Below are 17,817 nucleotides of genomic sequence, written 5' to 3'. Positions count from 1 at the left end.
AAAGAAGCCTGAGATGTTGCAATGAGAGCTGCTTTATGCACTTATCTCCCCAGTCCCAGTTTTGATGAAAGGCAGTTGAGGACACTGAAGCAGTACCTAACCCAGGATGCAGAGATCCCCAGAGCATCTCTCTGTCCAAGCAATACAGAGACTCTGTCTCTTGATGGGAGCCTTTAGGGATCATCTTAGCCTGATGTGGTTGGTGGTCTACTGCCAAGAATTGAAAAAGCATTTAAAAATGAGAATCTGCTTCTGATTTCAGTGGGTTTAGGAATACTGCACCCTGGTAAAACAAAGAAAAATAATTTACTCTTCCAGTGTGTATTTTATATGGCCTCCGTTTCATGCTGCTTTTTCTATTTTTATATTCATATGACAGTGCAAGTGTAGTAAGGAATGAAATTGGCTGAGTTTTTAACAGCCTCTGAGAGCTCCTAAAGGTTATACTTTTGCTTGGATTGTCCAGAAAATTATTTGGTTTTATGGATGGTGAGGGCAAATCTGAGTAATAGATTCTGACCCCTTCAAAAATGTTATTTGAAAGGCATAACAGCTAGTGTTGTCTTGAGGATCTGGAATGGTTGGAGAGGTTCTTAAAGTGGTATAAAGGATTAGAAAGTCAAAACCAGGACTGTCTTGGAAGCCAGAGATTTTCTAATTTAGGGCAGTTTGCTCAGATGTAACTGAATGGCCAAAGGCAGTAAGTTGTGGTTTTTCAACATGACCAACACCTGCAAATTGCAAATTGCAAAGTCTGCTCTTAAAAACTTGCCTGGGAATGCATGCTGCACACATTAGATGTTCTCTGCTTGGTTCTGCACATCTCTCTGGAAAGGTTTTGTCCTGAGGAAAGCTGCCAGCTGGTACACCAAAGTGCTTCAATGCTCTGGCACAGGGTTCTGAAAGCAATATCAAATGTTATATAACAATGTGGGCTTTCAGCCTTTCTGAAAACTACTAACCTTTAAAAACCTCCAGTAATCTCTTTAAAATGCCAATTGCCAAAGGACAGGTAGAGTGAGTTCTGCAGGAACTAAGCTATAAAACATATTCTAAAACCCCCTCAAATCTTGTTTCAGGACCCTTCCCATATTTATTAAAATGGAAAATATGTGAAATGGAAGCTATCATTCCTCCAGTGCCAGAAATGGGCCATAGATAGATTTAGTGGAGTAACTTTGAGATATTTGGTTCATGATTGAATAACAATCCCTTTTTAAATGTTTTTTCTCTCTTTCATTTAGCCTCAACACAATGGAATATCTCCTCGAATGTTCAAGGCTTTTATAAGTAAAGGCCACCCAGAATTTTCCTCTAATAGACAACAAGATGCACAGGAATTTTTCCTACATCTTATAAATCTAGTAGAGGTGAGAAACCTGAATTGCTGCTTCTTGAATTTTTCCTACATCTTATAAATCTAGTGGAGGTGAGAAAACCTGAATTGCTGCTTCTTATTTCTTATGGTGCTTCTAATATTCTGGTTATATTAGACAATGAAGCCAAAACTGTTACATGAGTGGCTCATATTTTAGTTATATTATTTTTAGCCTTAGACATGTAGAAGGTGGGAGTAATTACAATGTATTTTGTTTTAGAAACATTGGCTTCCTTAATGCTTCTTCTTCTTTACTTCAGACTCTTGCATGGCCATGAGCAGGGTCAGTGGTGCTGCTAACAAATATAAAGAGGTCAAGCTTCACTGTACAGGCTGTAAGATTCATAAACATATGTGACCCTTTAAATTGCTGTTCTTGTTTATCATATTGAAGTGTGCCAGAGAATATCAATGAATTGGGTATTATGATTATTATTGTTATTGTTCCAGGTTCATATAATTGTTGGGAGCAAATTAATTACCCTGTCCAGCTGTTTTACAAATCCCAGCTGTATGTTATTGACTCATGGGAGGAAGGATTCCCCTGCTGAAAGCAGAGTGGCTGTTTATCAGTGGAATATTTCTGTATAAAGCCTTAGTTCCACCAAGCTCCAGCTCAGTGCTGTGTGTAAAGGAATCATACTGTGAATTTTAATGCTGTCTTTCTGAAAAGGAATTTACAAATACATGCAGTTTTGATGTAAAGCATTTCTTGTCTACCCTTCCTCCCTCGTTTCCCATTTTCCCCAAGAATCAAGGCTATTTATTCATGTGTTCAGTCTCTAGATGAAGTTACTCACATTTGTATGCATAATGTTCCACATCCCTAAATGCATGTACTGATTATAGGGTGGTTAGAAGAGACTTTTCTGTTTCTTGCCTGATAACAGGCATTAACATGAACAACAAAGAGGAGGTATATTATTTGCATGACATTCCCATCTGGATAATGAACTACAAGTTGCTTGTTCTGTTTCAGTGCATATTCAGAGTGGTAGAAGCAATTCTATTTGCTGAGAGGATGCTCCATGTTATTTATCTGAGCTTTCTGTCTTTACTGTAACTTGCCACCTTCCCACCTTCTGTTCACCTTGACTCAGTCAGGATCTTGTTCTCAGGAACATGCCCTGCAAGTTCTGTGTGTAGAAAGGTGCTGCTGTGAGTGCAGAACTTGTGGATTTTGGTGGTTTTCTCTGTAGGGGCCAGAGCACTGCACACAATCCAATGTCAGCTGAGCTGCCTGATCAGTGTCTTTGTGCTTGCCTTAAAACAACCAGCAGCCTTTGGGTTTTCTGGTCATTTTAGTGATCACCACATGTGGGTTCTTTTGCTTCCTTTCTCTGCTAAGATTGGGATTAAATTGTGAGATGGTATTTCTTGTTTGGACTCAGATTTTTATTAGTTCTTACCTATATCATAGTCTTACAAGTTGTGAGTTTTACAGTATTTCTCTCTAACAAGGTAAAAATGAAGTTGTATCTTTTTCTCTACAAGGCTTTTTAAGGATAAGCTGTCTAATTAAGAAATTACACCTAAATTATTTTTTATTTTTAAGCTAGTAACTAACTACTCATGCTCTGAAATGCACATTTTTAATCTAATTGCTCAATACTACTTACATGTATGGAGAAGAAGGTGAAGAAGAAGGTCAAGAAGAGGGACTAGCTTCTGCTTTAAAACTTTCATTTTGCTTTAAATATATTACTACATTCTAAAACCTTAAACTCTAGATTTTCTACTATGCGATATTACACACTTCTAATCAAATGACACACTCATAATCTCAGTTCTATCATTCAGTTTTGGAACTTTGTCTACGACGGCTTCAGGTCAAATGCAGTGTTCCCTTGGGGGTCAGTGTCTGTCAGCACAGAAAGTCCAAAATCCTCAGCAGCCAGGGTTCCAAGAGGCACAGGAGTGACTTGGTGTGCTGTTCCTTTCAGAGGAACCCCGTGGGCTCGGAGAACCCCAGCGATGTTTTCCGGTTCCTGGTGGAGGAGCGCACGCAGTGCTGCCAGTCCAGGAAGGTGCGCTACACCGACAGGGTGGACTACATCATGCAGCTCCCTGTGGCCATGGAGGCAGCCACCAACAAAGGTAAAGGGGCAAACTGCTCTGCTTGACCCAGGGATGGCCACTTTGTGCCCAGAGATCCCCACCAGCGCTGAGTCTCCTCCATCCTGGACAGAGAAACAGTTTGGGAATGCATCTTCATTATAAAAATGAACTGAACATACCAGCTAATGAATATATTTTAGAAACACACACTCACAAAGAAAAACCAAAATCCCAAATCTGCCTTCTGTTCTTTAGCAGCAGGTTATAAGATCTAATGTGGTCATAGAGAATAGGAGTATAAGGTAGGTTGTTATCTATAAATCTAAAATACACATTTTGGATGTTCTGGGCTTTAGGGGAGGATGGAAGGAGGATGAAGTGTTGGGTGTTGATTTAATAAGCAGAAGTGTTTTTTTCTCATGCCTGTGAAAAACACCCTTGTTTTTAAGGGAGGAAATGGCCAAGGAGGCTTGAACACTTGGGAGCAGGAGGAAGGCACTGACAAGTTGTGGTTGCATCTGTAGTCAGTGGTGAAGAGCCTTGCAGAATAACATAATAAATGTATGCTTGAGGTAGAAGTGAAGGGGGCATCACAGGAACATGAAGGGAGATGTGCCTCAGATTTCCTACATAATCTGAACATTTAAAGTATTTTAAAACCAGAAGGTTCTATTTTGATTGTTTGATGAAATTTTATGAAATACCACAAGGCAGAGAATTCTACCTACTTTTTACCTAGCCTGAAACTCCTTGCACCGGACAAGAAGTTTAGGAGAACTTTGCATTCTTTCTTCATCAGTTTCAGTGATGACTCTGTCACTTATAAAAGAACATGTTATTTCCAGGTAATGACTCAGGAGACAGATTAGTTTGAAAATTTACCATATGGCACTGCTCAGCTTACCAGTGTCAAGACTTTTTCTAGATCATACATAATCCTGGCCTGTCTAAAAAGTCAGATGACACAGATGGACAGCAATAACTTTCCAACTCAGATTGAGCTCTGATAAAGTGGGTGAGTGGCATTACTCTTCACACAGGATTTTGGCTGTCATGGCAAGGTTTTCATTGCCTGTATCCTGGTATTTCCAGTTCTGTGTTTTCACCATGAACCTTAGAGAAAGCTTAGAGATATGGCTGTAAGTGTAGCTCCTGACCCCAATGCAGACAAAAAGATTTGATGTCTAGTTAAAAGTATGTAAAACTTTTATTGCTAAGTAGGTTTTTGCATTTCTAAAACTTGCAGAAATAAGCCTGATGAGGAACACATAACCATGACAATGTTCATTAGCTTCCAGTGTTGTGTGTATTTCTCAGATGAATTAATTGCCTATGAACTGAAGAGGCGAGAAGCAGAAGCTGCAAGGAGGCCTCTGCCAGACCTGGTCCGTGCCAAGATCCCATTTAGTGCTTGTCTGCAGGCCTTTTCTGAACCCAGCAACGTAGAGGATTTCTGGAGCAGTGCCCTTCAAGCAAAATCTGCAGGAGTTAAGTAAGTGTGTGTTTGGCTGCCTGTTAAAAACTGTGCTCTGTGTTTATCTTGCTATCTGGGCGTGGTGCAGAGAGAAACACAAATGCACAGTGAGTCTGGCATCACATTAGTGTTGGGGCTCATCGATGGGATATGCAGATCAAGCCTTGCAAGACTTGTAATGATGAACTGAGCAGGACATTAACTGTTCTCAATGGTCAGACTCCAAGAAGTGATGCAGTCTGGTTGTTGAGAGCTTGAACTTTAATTGCTTGTGGGGTTGGATCCTTGGTGTCAAGCAGCAATAGTTCATCTCAGTGTGCATGAGGTACTGGGATCTGTGCTGCTGGGGATTCTGTTCTCTGATTTCAATGAATTCTGTTTCTTGTCCTTCCCAGGACTTCCCGTTTTGCTTCCTTTCCTGAGTACTTAGTAGTGCAGATAAAGAAATTCACCTTTGGCCTTGACTGGATACCCAAAAAGCTTGGTATGTGCTTGTTTTATTTACCTTTCTATCACAGATAATTAATAGGATGTGCACACTGTAGTGAGGACCTGATTAAAGTAATAAGTTTGTACTGTGAAGATCCTAACTGAATAATTTTCCCTTTTACAACAAATTTAACCAATCCATCAGGTCTGTGGAGTTAAAATACAGTTTCATGTAATCTGAGCTATTTAAATTGTGCTTCGGCCAAATTTCTCAAAGAGTTTTTTTCAGAAGGAGTGTCCTGGCTGTTCCTGTACCTTGAGTACCAGAGTTCCCTCTCTGAAGGGGTAGGTTGCACCATAAGGTCATTTTGCAGGCTGCAGAAGCTTAGCCCATTTCTCTGCTCTTGTAGATGTTTCTATAGACATGCCAGATTTCCTGGATATCACTCACCTTCGGGCCAGGGGCCTCCAGCCAGGAGAAGAGGAACTCCCAGACATTGCTCCTCCCATTGTCATTCCTGATGACCCAAAAGGTATTTACTGACTTGATCTCCCCTGTATTCCTCTTTCCTTCTAGCACATAGGGTTTCTCTTGAACTATGAGCAAAAACCCAGCCCTGTGCTTCTCTAATTGAAGACTCTTACAACACCCCACTGCCTTTTTTCCTCCCTATTGGACAACCCTACTTCTTCCAGCTTTCCTGTTTTGAGGATTTATTATAGAATCACAGAGTTTTTTGGGTTGGAAGGGATCTTAAAGATCATCTAGTTCTAACCCCCTTGCCATGGGTAGGGACACCTTTCCCTAGAAGGTTTGATAATTATGTTGCTGTCCTTGAGTCTCTCCAGAGAACCTTCAGTGCATGCCCATGACTCCCTGGGAGTAAAGTCTCTGTGCACTGCCCAGGTCCAGCACAGTACAGCAATACTTTATACACAAAGGACTGCAGTTTAAGAGAACAGCTTTCCAGGCATAGGCTAAGGCTCTAAATTTTACTTATTTTAAAAATACAAGAATTGTTAGGCCCTAGCAACTGTGCCTGCATGCACAGTCCTCTTCTCCAGATGTATATGGGCTGCCATTAAAAAAAGCTCTGTCTCAAGGAGAAGCTGGCAAACAGCTAATTATAATGTTTGTGGAGAAGAAAGAAAGAGAAGTGATTAAAATGCTGTGCTTGTTTTTTTTCTTGAATGCTGTTTCTTTTATGCTGCAGTTCAGAAACAAGAATATTAAATATCCTCCTTCTTTATTCCCTTGGTTTCCCTGGAGAATAAAATGGTTTATAGCAAGTAGAATCTTGTTTTTATGGTGTGACCTTAGACCCAGGTGGCTGCATTTCCCTCCAGATGAGTGAAGTTTGAGTGCCTCAGTATTTAATATGAAGCCAGTAATGCAGCTGCTCTCATGACATGAGTGCCCCCATTTGCTTGGAGATTTATAATAATGGTGGCAGAATACCATGCTGTATGTATGTGAAAGAAAGCTAGTACCTGAAATTGTGTGCAGAGCAAGGATATGACAAACTTCAATTCCCTGAATGTTTTAATTCCATCCCTTATCTGTGTAAGTTCCTCACAAAGGCCTGTACCTTCTTACCCTCTTGCTGAATGGACTGACCTAGTTTTAGTGTAAATGCATGGGTGATGGTACTTTTTTTAAAGATTCTTGCTTAGGTCAGCCATCAGCTCTATTTCCTATTGGTGTGTGATATCAGTGACACTGCTCTGAACTGAGTTAGGGAAAACAATTACTGAGCAGAAACATCCCTGCTCTAATTCATGGCAAAAACATCAGGGAAGTAAGGATGAAACTGCCCTGTCTCCATGAGGTCAAATATTTCTATGATTTTAAAAATATGGAATTGTTTTACCCATATGGATCTACTTAGCCTTTTCCCTGTTTTTTTTCCATTGTTAATTTTCAGATCACATGACAAACCATTTCGTGGAGTGTACGTATCTCATTTTTCTACCTCTTAAAAAATTGTTTTGCTTTTGCTCAGCTGATGGCTTCTGTCTCCTCACAGAGATGCATGAAGCCTTGCCCTGCATGCTTCCAAATAAAAGCTGATTTCTGTGCTTGTTCAGTGTTTATTCCATGTGTGCAGGACTCTCTGAGCGTTGGTATAGCCAGAATATGAGCTGCTCCTCTGCCTGCTGCTCCTCAGGAGGATCTTGCAGTCCTGGAGGTCACAGCCACTTTATCCTGGCTCCCCCTGCACTCTGATCTCACATAAAGCTGTCTGACCCTGTCATCCTGAGGCTGCCAGATCTGGCAGCTGCCATTTCTCTAGATGGCAAGATCCTGTCTTTGAGAGGGGCTTGGTTTTGGCTGCCATCTCTAGCTGAGCTCAGCACCTGACTTCTTCACCCCTTAAAATCCAGTGCTGAGGTGCTTTAAAATAAACAAAGTCCTGTAGGAATTCATCAAGATTTAGTGATCCACGTGGGGATCTGTGTCCCTACTGAGACAAAAGATTATTAAATAAGTCCATAACAACTATTGTAATGCTTTGTACAAGGCTGTTTTCTGATGCCTGTGGGTTTATTGAAGTACTAAACCAAATCCAAGCAGTATGTACTGTAATCTATGGCACCGTGGGTAACAATAAGAAATGTTATGCAATGGATCAAATGAGACTTTTATATTTTAGAAGGTCCTTTCTTGCAGCCCTAGATATTGATGAGTCTTCAGTTATGCAGCTGGCAGAGATGGGTTTTCCTTTGGAGGCATGTCGGAAGGCTGTGTACTATACAGGCAACCTGGGTGCTGAAGTTGCTTTCAACTGGATCATTGCACACATGGAAGAACCAGGTCAGTGACTGGAGGCTGTAAGTTAAACTCAGCTCCTGGTTGTGGATTTTGGCAGTCAGTAGAAATTTTATAATGTGTGACAGAGAAACAACGACCCCCCCTTCCCCACCTGGGAAACCTGGAGGTGTGAGTGAATTTTCCTAAGCTGCTCCTGGGATGTGCAGATCTTGACCATTATGTGGTGTCCTCTGCCTAGAAGAAGACAGCAAACTAAGCTACACCAGAAGTCCTGTCCTCACCACTGGTGTGGGCCAGCTCTGTTTCCACCCTTTGGCTAGGTCCGTGCTCCTAAGGGGGAAGCTGACCTGTGACCAAGTGTAAGTACAAAGAATCCTGTGGTCTGGATGCTTTCCTTCCATATCAGCCTTCTCTAGCTCAGGCTGGAGCATTCATGCCATACTTGGTCTGTCTGGTGATGGACAGGGCTGCTAGATGTTCTCCACTTCCTGTGTTTCGTCTGTGCAAAGTTTGGACTCATGATTCAGCACTGAGAACTCCCTTGCCAGGAAACCCCAGATTTGGTTGAGTTCACGCTTCACCATGAGCTTTTGTGTTGCTTGTGTAAAGGGGGAATGAGTTTCACTTGGGCTTAGCAGACATTTCCAGATATGGAGTCAGTTCATTTTACATCTGTGCACTGGGTTGTCTATTATCCTGATGCCATCATTGCTTCCATACCAATCTTCGCTGCTTTCCTGCAGTTGTTTCACTTCTGCAATGTGCTGAGTTATTCCAGTCTGCTCAGTATGAGCACGTGCACCTAGATATTTTGTAAAGTGCACATTCATTTTGTTGTTTTTAAGACTTTCCACACATCTAAGTCTGAATTTAGATGCCAGTGAAATGAACTTACATTGATTTCGGGACTGCTTTTGAGGTCCTGTGTGTTGTTTGTTCGTGTTTGTTGTTGACTTTCCAGTTAAGTGAGGCAAAAGAAGGAGCTGATGAATGTTTGTTTGTTCCAGACTTTGCTGAGCCATTGGTCATACCTGCATTTGGAGAAGTTTCTTCCAGTGGGGCAGCTGCTTTAGGAGCTGTAGGGTTAGATAACCAGCCTCCTGAAGAGATGGTTGCAATTATCATTTCCATGGGATTCCAAAGGAATGTGGCAATTCAGGCGCTGAAGGCAACAGTGAGTTCATGGGTTATTGGTAGCACTGGGGCTTTGTTTCATGTTCTGTGCTTTGTGCTTGTGGGTGCTCAGATGCCTTTGAAATGTGTGCAAAAACCCAGTTAGTGGATGGTGAGCCTGGAATTATCCTGGCAAAGTGTGGGATTCCCAACTTTTCTGGAGTGGGGAAGGTGCTTTGTGTGTTTCACCGAAATGGTAAAGTGAGGAAGGCAGTGAGGAAAACCTACCTGCCTTTACTACCTGTTGAAAAATGACCTGTATGCCTGGGGACTGTGTGTCTGCAAAGGAGCCTGGGGCAGTGGGTCTTAGTTGTGGGATTATTTCTTTTCTATATGTCAAGCTTTTGCAGAGTGCTTGCTGAATACTGTTTTCCAGGGAGGTATGTTAAAATTTTTAAGTGCTGTAAACATGATCCTTACTCTGTTCAAAGGCTGATGAGTTGCTGTGTGACGTTAGAGAGTATTAAAGGCTGCTCTTTTGATTGTTTGACTGGCAGAACAACAACTTGGAGCGTGCACTGGAGTGGATCTTCAGCCACCCTGACCCTGAGGAAGAAAGTGACCCTGCTTTGGACACGATGGATATGGAGAACAATGCCAATGCCAATATCCTTGCAGAGACAGGGTCAGAGGGACCCAGGATCAAAGATGGCCCTGGGAGTAAGTTCTGCTTCAGCTTAGACCTGGCTGCCATTCTGTTGTGTCACACCCACTCTGTTCATAGAGCTCCTTTCTGTTTTGAAAGTAGTTGTTGTGGGTTCTTTGGACACAATCCAGTTTATTTGCAGTCTTGTTTATGGGGCTGATACAGCTCTGTGAGCCACTGAGTTCTGTGGGCTGTGTTTGCTCAGAAAACTCTGCTTGGACTCACTGAATATCAAGAGCCCAAAATTTTTTGCTGCCAGAGCACACACGTCTCTCCTGGCCTAGATTTACTTTTTGTTCTGTGGCTATAAGATAAAAAGACAAAGAAAAGCTAGAATGTTTAAATGTTCAGAGGCTGAGCATCCTAAAGACAACACTGCTGCTACAGACCACCTGAGTTTTTGTCCTCCTGTGGTCTGCTGGGCAATTTGATAATCCCTTCAGCCAAGTTCCTTATTCACAATGCCAGAAATACAGTTGGTGTCCTGCATGCTTTGTTTTCTTTTGGTTGAGATTCTGTGTCACACTGCTGCTAAATAAACCACAAGATGGGGCTAATGTACAGCAGGCAAAGTTGAGAAGAACCTCCTGGAGGTGTCACAGCACCGGAATACAAAAGCTCAGGGGTGGTGCTAAGGATGTCACAGAAAGTTTTTTGAAGGGTCTTTAGTGATGAGTTCTAGTAACTGTAGTATGTTCTAAACTTCTACTTCTGATCTTGAATGTAAAGGTCTAGGGAAAAAAAAAACCCAGACAATTTGATTTTTGTGTCTGTGGTTGCTACTGTTATATTAACATTATAAATATCAACCTTAAGTCTTTTGAAGACTTGGAAAACATTGATTCTTGCTAATTTAAAAAAAAAACCAAAAACCCAAACTTGGAATAATTATTTTTTGTGGTACTTTGCCTTTATAGTCTGAGACCCTTTACTGAGTGCCTGAAATCCTGGTAACAAACATGATTCTGTGAAATAGCTCCAGAAAGCCCTCTCCAGCAAAATCCAGGCCCATGTCCTTATGCAATACCCTGAAAAAGGAACCCTTTTAGTCTTAGTGGTAATTCAGGTGAATGGCATGAATGGGTGGAGATCAAGAACCAACGCTGAACTCTCCAGAGACTTTAAGCAAAAAAATTGTCCTTGTGTCAAAGGAAGAGCTTTCTTTCCTGTCCGCTCTTCTATGCTGTGTTTTTTGATTTATAAGAGATCTGTGATCACACATATAGACATAGCTAATTTGTGTGCAGGATGAACTCCCTGCCTGAGACTTTCTGTGGTGCTCAACTGGGAATGAATCTGCTGTTTTCTTTCCTAGGAGGGGCTGTGATCACAGCCCTGCTGTATGTGCACAGGTCTCTGTGGGTTTGATTTGGATTGGTTTGATGCTTGACAGTGAATCTGAGCCACTAGTTAAGTTGGAAACATGCTGCAGTGTTAGCAGAAACTGAGTTTGGGGGTGCAGGGTCTGTGCTGGGAGTGCTTAGCTGCTTCTCCAGTATTAGAACATTTCCCCTGGAGTCATATTGCAGTGGTAGCAGTGAAATACTTAGGGTGCCATTTGTATTTCTTAAAACAGGGTATGAGCTGTTTGGGTTCATCAGCCACATGGGAACATCCACAATGAGCGGCCACTACGTTTGTCACCTCAGAAAGGAAGGAAGGTGAGTGCAGCTGGGAGAGACACATGGCATGAGCAAATGTTTGATTTGAAGCATCTGTACAGAGCAGGGCTTGCTCCTGGCAGACAGCATGGGCTGTTACCATCTGTAGGTTTTCCACCAAAAAAATGAAAATTGTCACAGATGTGATGGGTCAGTTCTGATCCCACTGAAGTCTGTGGTGAAATGTACCATTGGCTGTCCTGTGCTGACCATTCCAAATCTCTATTCAGTTTGGGGCATTGGTTTTGTATCTGGCTGAGTTTATCTGAGCTCTTCCCAACTTCCTTTTGTTGCCCATGAATAGAAACCCGTGGAACCATGGGCTGATACCAGTGCTGCTGGTAGTGTGGTGCTGATCTTGGCTGTGATTTGATATGCTCCCATTATTTGACATTGGGAATCCCTGATTTTCCTTCATGTGAGCTGTAACTACCCATTCCTTTGCACATCCCTCCTCCTTTTCAATTCCTGACTGGCAGCTGGCTCAGCTATTTCTCTGATCCTTTGTTCTCATTGCAATGCCTAATTTTAGATTTTAAACTCTTTGAGGTTTGGGTCTGAGAAGTCTCTGATAAATCTGTGGTGATTTTTAGACTCATGGAATGTAATCAATCTTGTTTTCCTTTCAGATGGGTGATCTACAATGACCTTAGAGTCTGTGCCTCAGAACGACCTCCCAAAGACCTGGGCTACATTTATTTTTACCACAGGATACCAAGTTAGGCCTCAAATCTATCACCTGGCCTTAAGAAGCCATAAGCCTTTTTAACCTGCCCAAAAAAAGCCTACAATAAAAATCTAAAACCAACAAAAGACCCCTTAACCCTTGGACTGCCAAAAAGCAAAGGAAACCATGGGATGTTTATAGTGTATTTAAAAACACTCATTTGATGCCGCCTTAAGTGTTAGATGGAAGATTTCTATTAGGTGCTGTATAGGACATTGTTTTAAATTTATACACCTTGCAGGCCATGTGGATTTCTGGTGGAGTTTGCAGCTAGTGTGTGGAGAATATGGAAGCTTCAGTGTTGAGCAAAATCAGTTCAGCCCAGCTCCTGCCTGTCCTGCCCATGCATCCTTTGAAGACCACAAACAGATTTTGTGTCCTTGGTGACTGGGAGCCTGTGTTTTCATCCAGAGTCCAGATCATGTAGAGAAATCATTTGAAGGGAGGGGGTTTGTGGCTGTTCTTCAAAGCCGAATGTCCTTTTTCAGAGATCATTTTCAGTGCAGTGAGAAAAGTCAGCTGAAGTTGTATCTGTTGGAATTCAGTGGTACAGTATCTTGATTTGACTTTTCCAGGCTTAAGCCTAAGAGACTAATGGAGACAGGAGCAATCTCCTGTCGTGCCCTCTACATTTTTTGCCAAAGAGAAATTTTGTTTCTGCAGACATAGGGTTCTTCATTTTCACTTGAACGTTTATTTTCTAGGTTCTACCAACAGATTCAGGATTACAGATGGCTAAAAGCAGCAGACTTTCTGACTATGAAATTAAATGCACACCCTCAGGAAAAGCGAGGCTGTTATTTAAATTTTGTTTTCATATGGAGGAGGTAAAGAAGGGTTTAATGTCCCATTATATTTATGTCAGGGAAATTTGTATCTAGACCACTTATATTCCATCTGAAATCAACTCCCTGACAAAGTACTTGCAGTGCAATCCTGCTTTCTGCTAAAGATTGCTTAAATATTGACTTGCATATCTGAGTGCGGGAAATTGCTTAGTGAGTTTTCTGATTTATTGATTTACCCCTCTCTTCCTCTGTTAAAGAACCAAACCAAAACAACAACAACCAAAAAGAACAAAAAAAACTCCACCCACAATAAACCCCCCCTTGAATTGATATTCTCACTTTCTTTAAACTTGCAAATGCATCAATAATCTGATCTCTTCAACAGACACCTTCTAAAAGGAGTCTGATATCTCTGGCAGGGATGATGGGGTGGGTCGGCAGGGGCTGGCCTTTCCTGTCTTTTTTTATTTTTTTGGTGTTATTTAAGTGTTTTTCACAGGTGAGAATGCATATGTGGGTTTTAAAATTACATTTGAAAACACTCATTCTAGAAAAATTACAATGGTGAGTGCAAAACCTTTCATGATTCAGAAAAAAGAACAAACCCAAAGGTTCACAGTGTTGGACACTGCTTAGAGGCTATTGCTGGAGTTGCCTTGTACAATGTTACCAACCCCTCAAAATAAATTGCAAGTCAAAAAAAAATTTTTTTTGCAGAGTGCAAGAGAGCCAGAGAGGTGTCATTACATTTTCTCTGCTGTTAGTGCCTGCAAGTTTTAATAGCAAAATTCAGGCAGCTACACACTACAGAAGAGAACCCAAATTAAACATCTGTTTATGAGAAGGGAATTTCAGTTTTTGCATTGTCTGGGTAAAAATAATTCTCCCTCTGGTCATAAAGCCACACACAGAGCCAAAAAACACTGTTGGTACTTTAATCAGGTTTTGATCATAAAAGATTGTGAGAGAAATTCCAGTGCAATAATTCTGTAGAGTGTAAAGGTGTCTAATTGCTGGGAGAGCTCCCTGCTCTCAGAGCTCTTATGGACGCATTAGTGCAGTGTCCTGGCACATTAATGAGTGGCCCCTGTGACATTCAGCTGCCTTGTGCTTATTGAGCCACCAGTTCTGGATGAAATAAAAGCTGCCAGTAATTTCTTTGCATCTTCCAGATTTTGGATATTTGAGGACTTCACCAGAAAGTGACAGGTTTGAAAATGGGATCAGCAAATTATGCAGTGATACATCTTCTATTTAAAGTGAAAGAGCAAAACTTCTGTATATATGTGTGTTTCTTCATTCTGGCAGTAGAAAAAGGAGAAAAGGCCTCCCCCCCCCCCCCTTTAATTTTTAATTTTATTTTTTTTAAATTCCCGTTTATATTCCAAAGAAGTTCAACACAGCAGCTTCCCTCTTGCCTCATGAACTTAAAGGGCTATTTAGAAACCACCAAGATCTGGTGACTGCTGCCTTTTTATTTAGAAATGTTGGGTAAATAAAGGCCAGCTGAGTTACCCCCATGGTCATTACCCAACTGGAAGCATGGCTGGTCTTGTAGGATCAAGGATGGAGCTGGAATCTTGCAAACTGCTTGGTGCATCCCAGAGCTGTGATGCCTGTGGAGCTGCCTGGGCTCAGGGGCACATTTGGAGGGTGATGAACTGGAAATGGTGGCTGGAAGGGGAGGGCCCTTGGCTGCCTGTGGTGAGTGAGTTGGAGCAGCTCAGGTCCTGGGGTTCTTTTCAGTTCATCACTTTTGTGTTTTGCTTGCCCAAACCAAAGTTAGTCAGGAGTGCAGGGAGCAGTTTAGGGGAAAGGATTGCAGGTTTTCTAAAATTTAGCAGTTAAAAATGTGCTAGAAGTTCTTCAGTCAGGTGCTTGAGAAATTACTTTATTCTTTCCCAAAACAGTGACCTCCCTCTTTTTTCAAGTGGCTGGTTAAGTTGTCTCCCTTTTGTGATGGGTTTTGTGTGAAGAACATCAAGAACCTGGAGGAGCAGGATGTAAACTCCTGACTCCTCAGCAGAGGGGCAGAGGAGTTTTGGGCTTTTTAAACTCCAGCATCACAGAAGCCCCACTCAAACAGACTGTACTGAGGAGATGACTGATCTGCCAGGCTGTGCCTGCTGCAGTGTGAATGTGCTGAATGTGCCAGGGCACAGCCTGGGCACACTCCCTGTGTGGGTGCTGGGGGCTCTGTGAGCTGGGAGCTTCTTGACAAAAAGGAATGGAGGAAGAAAAATCACTGTGAGCTGTTAGAGACAATCTGACCTGAGAATCACAGCAAGCCAGGACCTGGCAGTAAATATTGCTCTTATTTCTCAGACTTATTTTTACTTTTTTGTATGGTACATTTAGGTTAGGAGAAAGGAAGGAAGAAAAACTCAGTAACATTTCCTTGATTTCCTCTTCTCTGATTCCTAGCAGGATGCTGGATCCAGTAGACTCCTCGTTCTGAGTCACAATCTCCTGTCTCCAAAACACATGTAGACTCAAACTCCTATTTAATCTTCCTAGATAAAATAAAATTAGGATAAAAATTAATTTATTCAGACCTGTAGTTTTAAAATAAGTGTAGCTGTTTCTGAACTCCCAATCACTTGTAACTCCACTGGCTTCAGTGCCATTACCTCTGACTGACTTTGTTGTAAGTGAAGCCAATATCAGCCCAGTTCTTTGATTCAGACAGCCTCCACCAGGTCACAGAACACATTCAGAATGTGGATGCATCCAGAACTCATTAGATTTCCTTAGAAACCTCTCCAACTGATTCCTTTTGTTCTCCATCCTGGCAGCAGCCATTTTTATCCTCCTTGCTGTTCTCATGCATTGGAAGTCTATGCAAAATATGTAACTGGACATTTTATTGTTTTCCCTGTCGCCCTTCCTCCCTTAATGGCTGAGATTGGTGTCTGATTTCTAGTCAGTCTTCAGTGGTTTTACTGTTGTATCCTGGAAGTGTCTGTCCTGGTTTACTTTGCACCATTCAGAGTTGTTTGCTTGAAGCACTGTTAACTTTCTGGAGAGTATTTGTCTGAGATGAGAAAGGCTGTGAATGATGTTGTTGCAACCGTTTTAAATTAAAAAGAAATATTCTCACATCTGGTGACTGTGTGGATTCTTGCTTCTTTTTTCCTGTCTGAACTGAAGAGGAATAGACAGAATGTGTTTTGATGCTGCATCTTGCTCTTTGTGTTCACATTTGGTGTTTTACTTAGAAAGACCCTGCATAGGGATCAGATAGGTTTGTGAGAGTCTTGATTTCCTGTGACTCCTGGCATTTCTGTGGATTTAAAAAAAAAAAAAAAGTAAAATCCCCAAGCCCTGAGTGGATATACAACATGTCAAAAAATAGAAAACAGGTTTTAAATTACATTGGTTTGTTTGTTTTGAACTGTTAGGCCTTTTGATGTTCTTTGATCATAAGAGTTGGCAATGTTTGTGTGCTGTCATTTCACTCCAAATTTCTGCTTTATCATGGTTTGTAATTCCTCATACTTAGAAATTTCTTCTGCTGCTCAGTAAAGGAGAAGTCTGTTTTCCTCACGTGTAAGGACTTCACATAAAAATCCCTTTTGGGACTCTGGTAGATGCAATAGGCTGAAAAAGAAGACTGAGGGGTGACAGCTTTTTATAGGATCACGGGACCAGCAACTGGAGGAGAGGTAAGAGGTAAATCTGCTGGGCTCAGCGACACTTCTTGACATAGAATTAGAGGACATGTGCCATGTTGAGTGATAAGAAATGTAGAGATGGTTCAGCTTCTGAAGTCTAAACTTATTGATCTGTTTTGGTTTCTCTTCTATCACAGATGTCCTTTGTGACCATGGCAACCCATGCCACACTGTTCACACCACTTGTGGCAACTGGAAGAGGTGGGAGAGGTGGAGAGTGGCTCCCTGTAGAAGCTAACCAGCTCTGTTCACAGTTTCCAGGAATTTCCTGTATGGGATTTGTGCCTGCTGGCTTTTGCAGGCTGTTTGTGGGAGGCAGTGTTGGATACCTGACAAGTTCCCGCCCTCTGCTCCCCCTCACTGAGTGGGAAGTTGCACCTTTGTGTCCCTCAGGTGTACTACAAGCCTAACCCAAATAAGGGCAGCACTGACAGCCTGTAAAATTACTGAAATGCTGTAAAATTATTGAAGACAGTTACTGCATGACTGACAGCTGTTTGGAGTGGGTGATTATGTTTTCAGATGTCTTTAGCAGTGACTTTTGAGCAGTTTTGCATGTGGATTTGGTACTGATGCTTTTCTCCCACTGCCTTTGGCTTTAGGACAGCAGTGCTGTGTTCCTGATCTGGAGCATACAACCAAAAGATTTTCCTGCTGCTGCTGCTTTGTCAGTGCATTTGAGCAAAAATAACTAAACTAGCATTAACATATCCCAGCAAAACACACCAGTGTCAAGAGCCCACAGTTAATTTTGTCCTAACCTAAGAGTTAGTGTGGTTTTTGTGTCTGTTCCCTTTTGTTCCTTGGTGGAAGGTTCTGGTTAAAGCCATAGGTTTTTGCCAGTTGTTTTTTTCTGACAGAGCTTTCCTTCTGCAGGCAAACCACGGCTGTGTGTTCTGTTTGTTTTTCTGGAGCAGCCCCCATGTCCATGGAGAGAGTTCTGCTTTTTCCATGGCCCTGTGCTGTCACTGTCCCAGCCCCTGCCTGGCTGTCAGCTTTTCTGTCCACAGCAGCACACAGGAATTTTTATCCCTCG

General features: G+C 41.9%; 1 protein-coding gene across 2 annotated transcripts in view; it reads left to right on the top strand.

The window, feature by feature from the left end:
- The window catches only part of USP13 (ubiquitin specific peptidase 13), a 41,008-nt gene extending 24,792 nt beyond the window's left edge, over positions 1-16,216 (top strand). The window contains exons 10-20 of one of the 2 annotated variants that reach the window (XM_014312334.2): positions 1,245-1,370; positions 3,322-3,475; positions 4,754-4,928; positions 5,306-5,394; positions 5,750-5,872; positions 7,265-7,291; positions 8,011-8,154; positions 9,120-9,286; positions 9,783-9,945; positions 11,508-11,592; positions 12,222-16,216. In XM_014312334.2, coding sequence (XP_014167809.1) covers positions 1,245-1,370; positions 3,322-3,475; positions 4,754-4,928; positions 5,306-5,394; positions 5,750-5,872; positions 7,265-7,291; positions 8,011-8,154; positions 9,120-9,286; positions 9,783-9,945; positions 11,508-11,592; positions 12,222-12,315 — 1,347 coding nt within the window. In that variant the 3' untranslated portion in view covers positions 12,316-16,216. The remainder of the gene's footprint in view (positions 1-1,244; positions 1,371-3,321; positions 3,476-4,753; positions 4,929-5,305; positions 5,395-5,749; positions 5,873-7,264; positions 7,292-8,010; positions 8,155-9,119; positions 9,287-9,782; positions 9,946-11,507; positions 11,593-12,221) is intronic. The other variant, XM_031055410.1, reaches the window with a different exon arrangement.
- Positions 16,217-17,817: the final 1,601 nt, after the last annotated feature.

This window comes from Geospiza fortis, unplaced genomic scaffold (genome assembly GCF_000277835.1).
Source record: "Geospiza fortis unplaced genomic scaffold, GeoFor_1.0 scaffold172, whole genome shotgun sequence".
Lineage (NCBI taxonomy): Eukaryota > Metazoa > Chordata > Aves > Passeriformes > Thraupidae > Geospiza > Geospiza fortis.
This window is presented reverse-complemented; position numbering and strand designations above follow the sequence as displayed.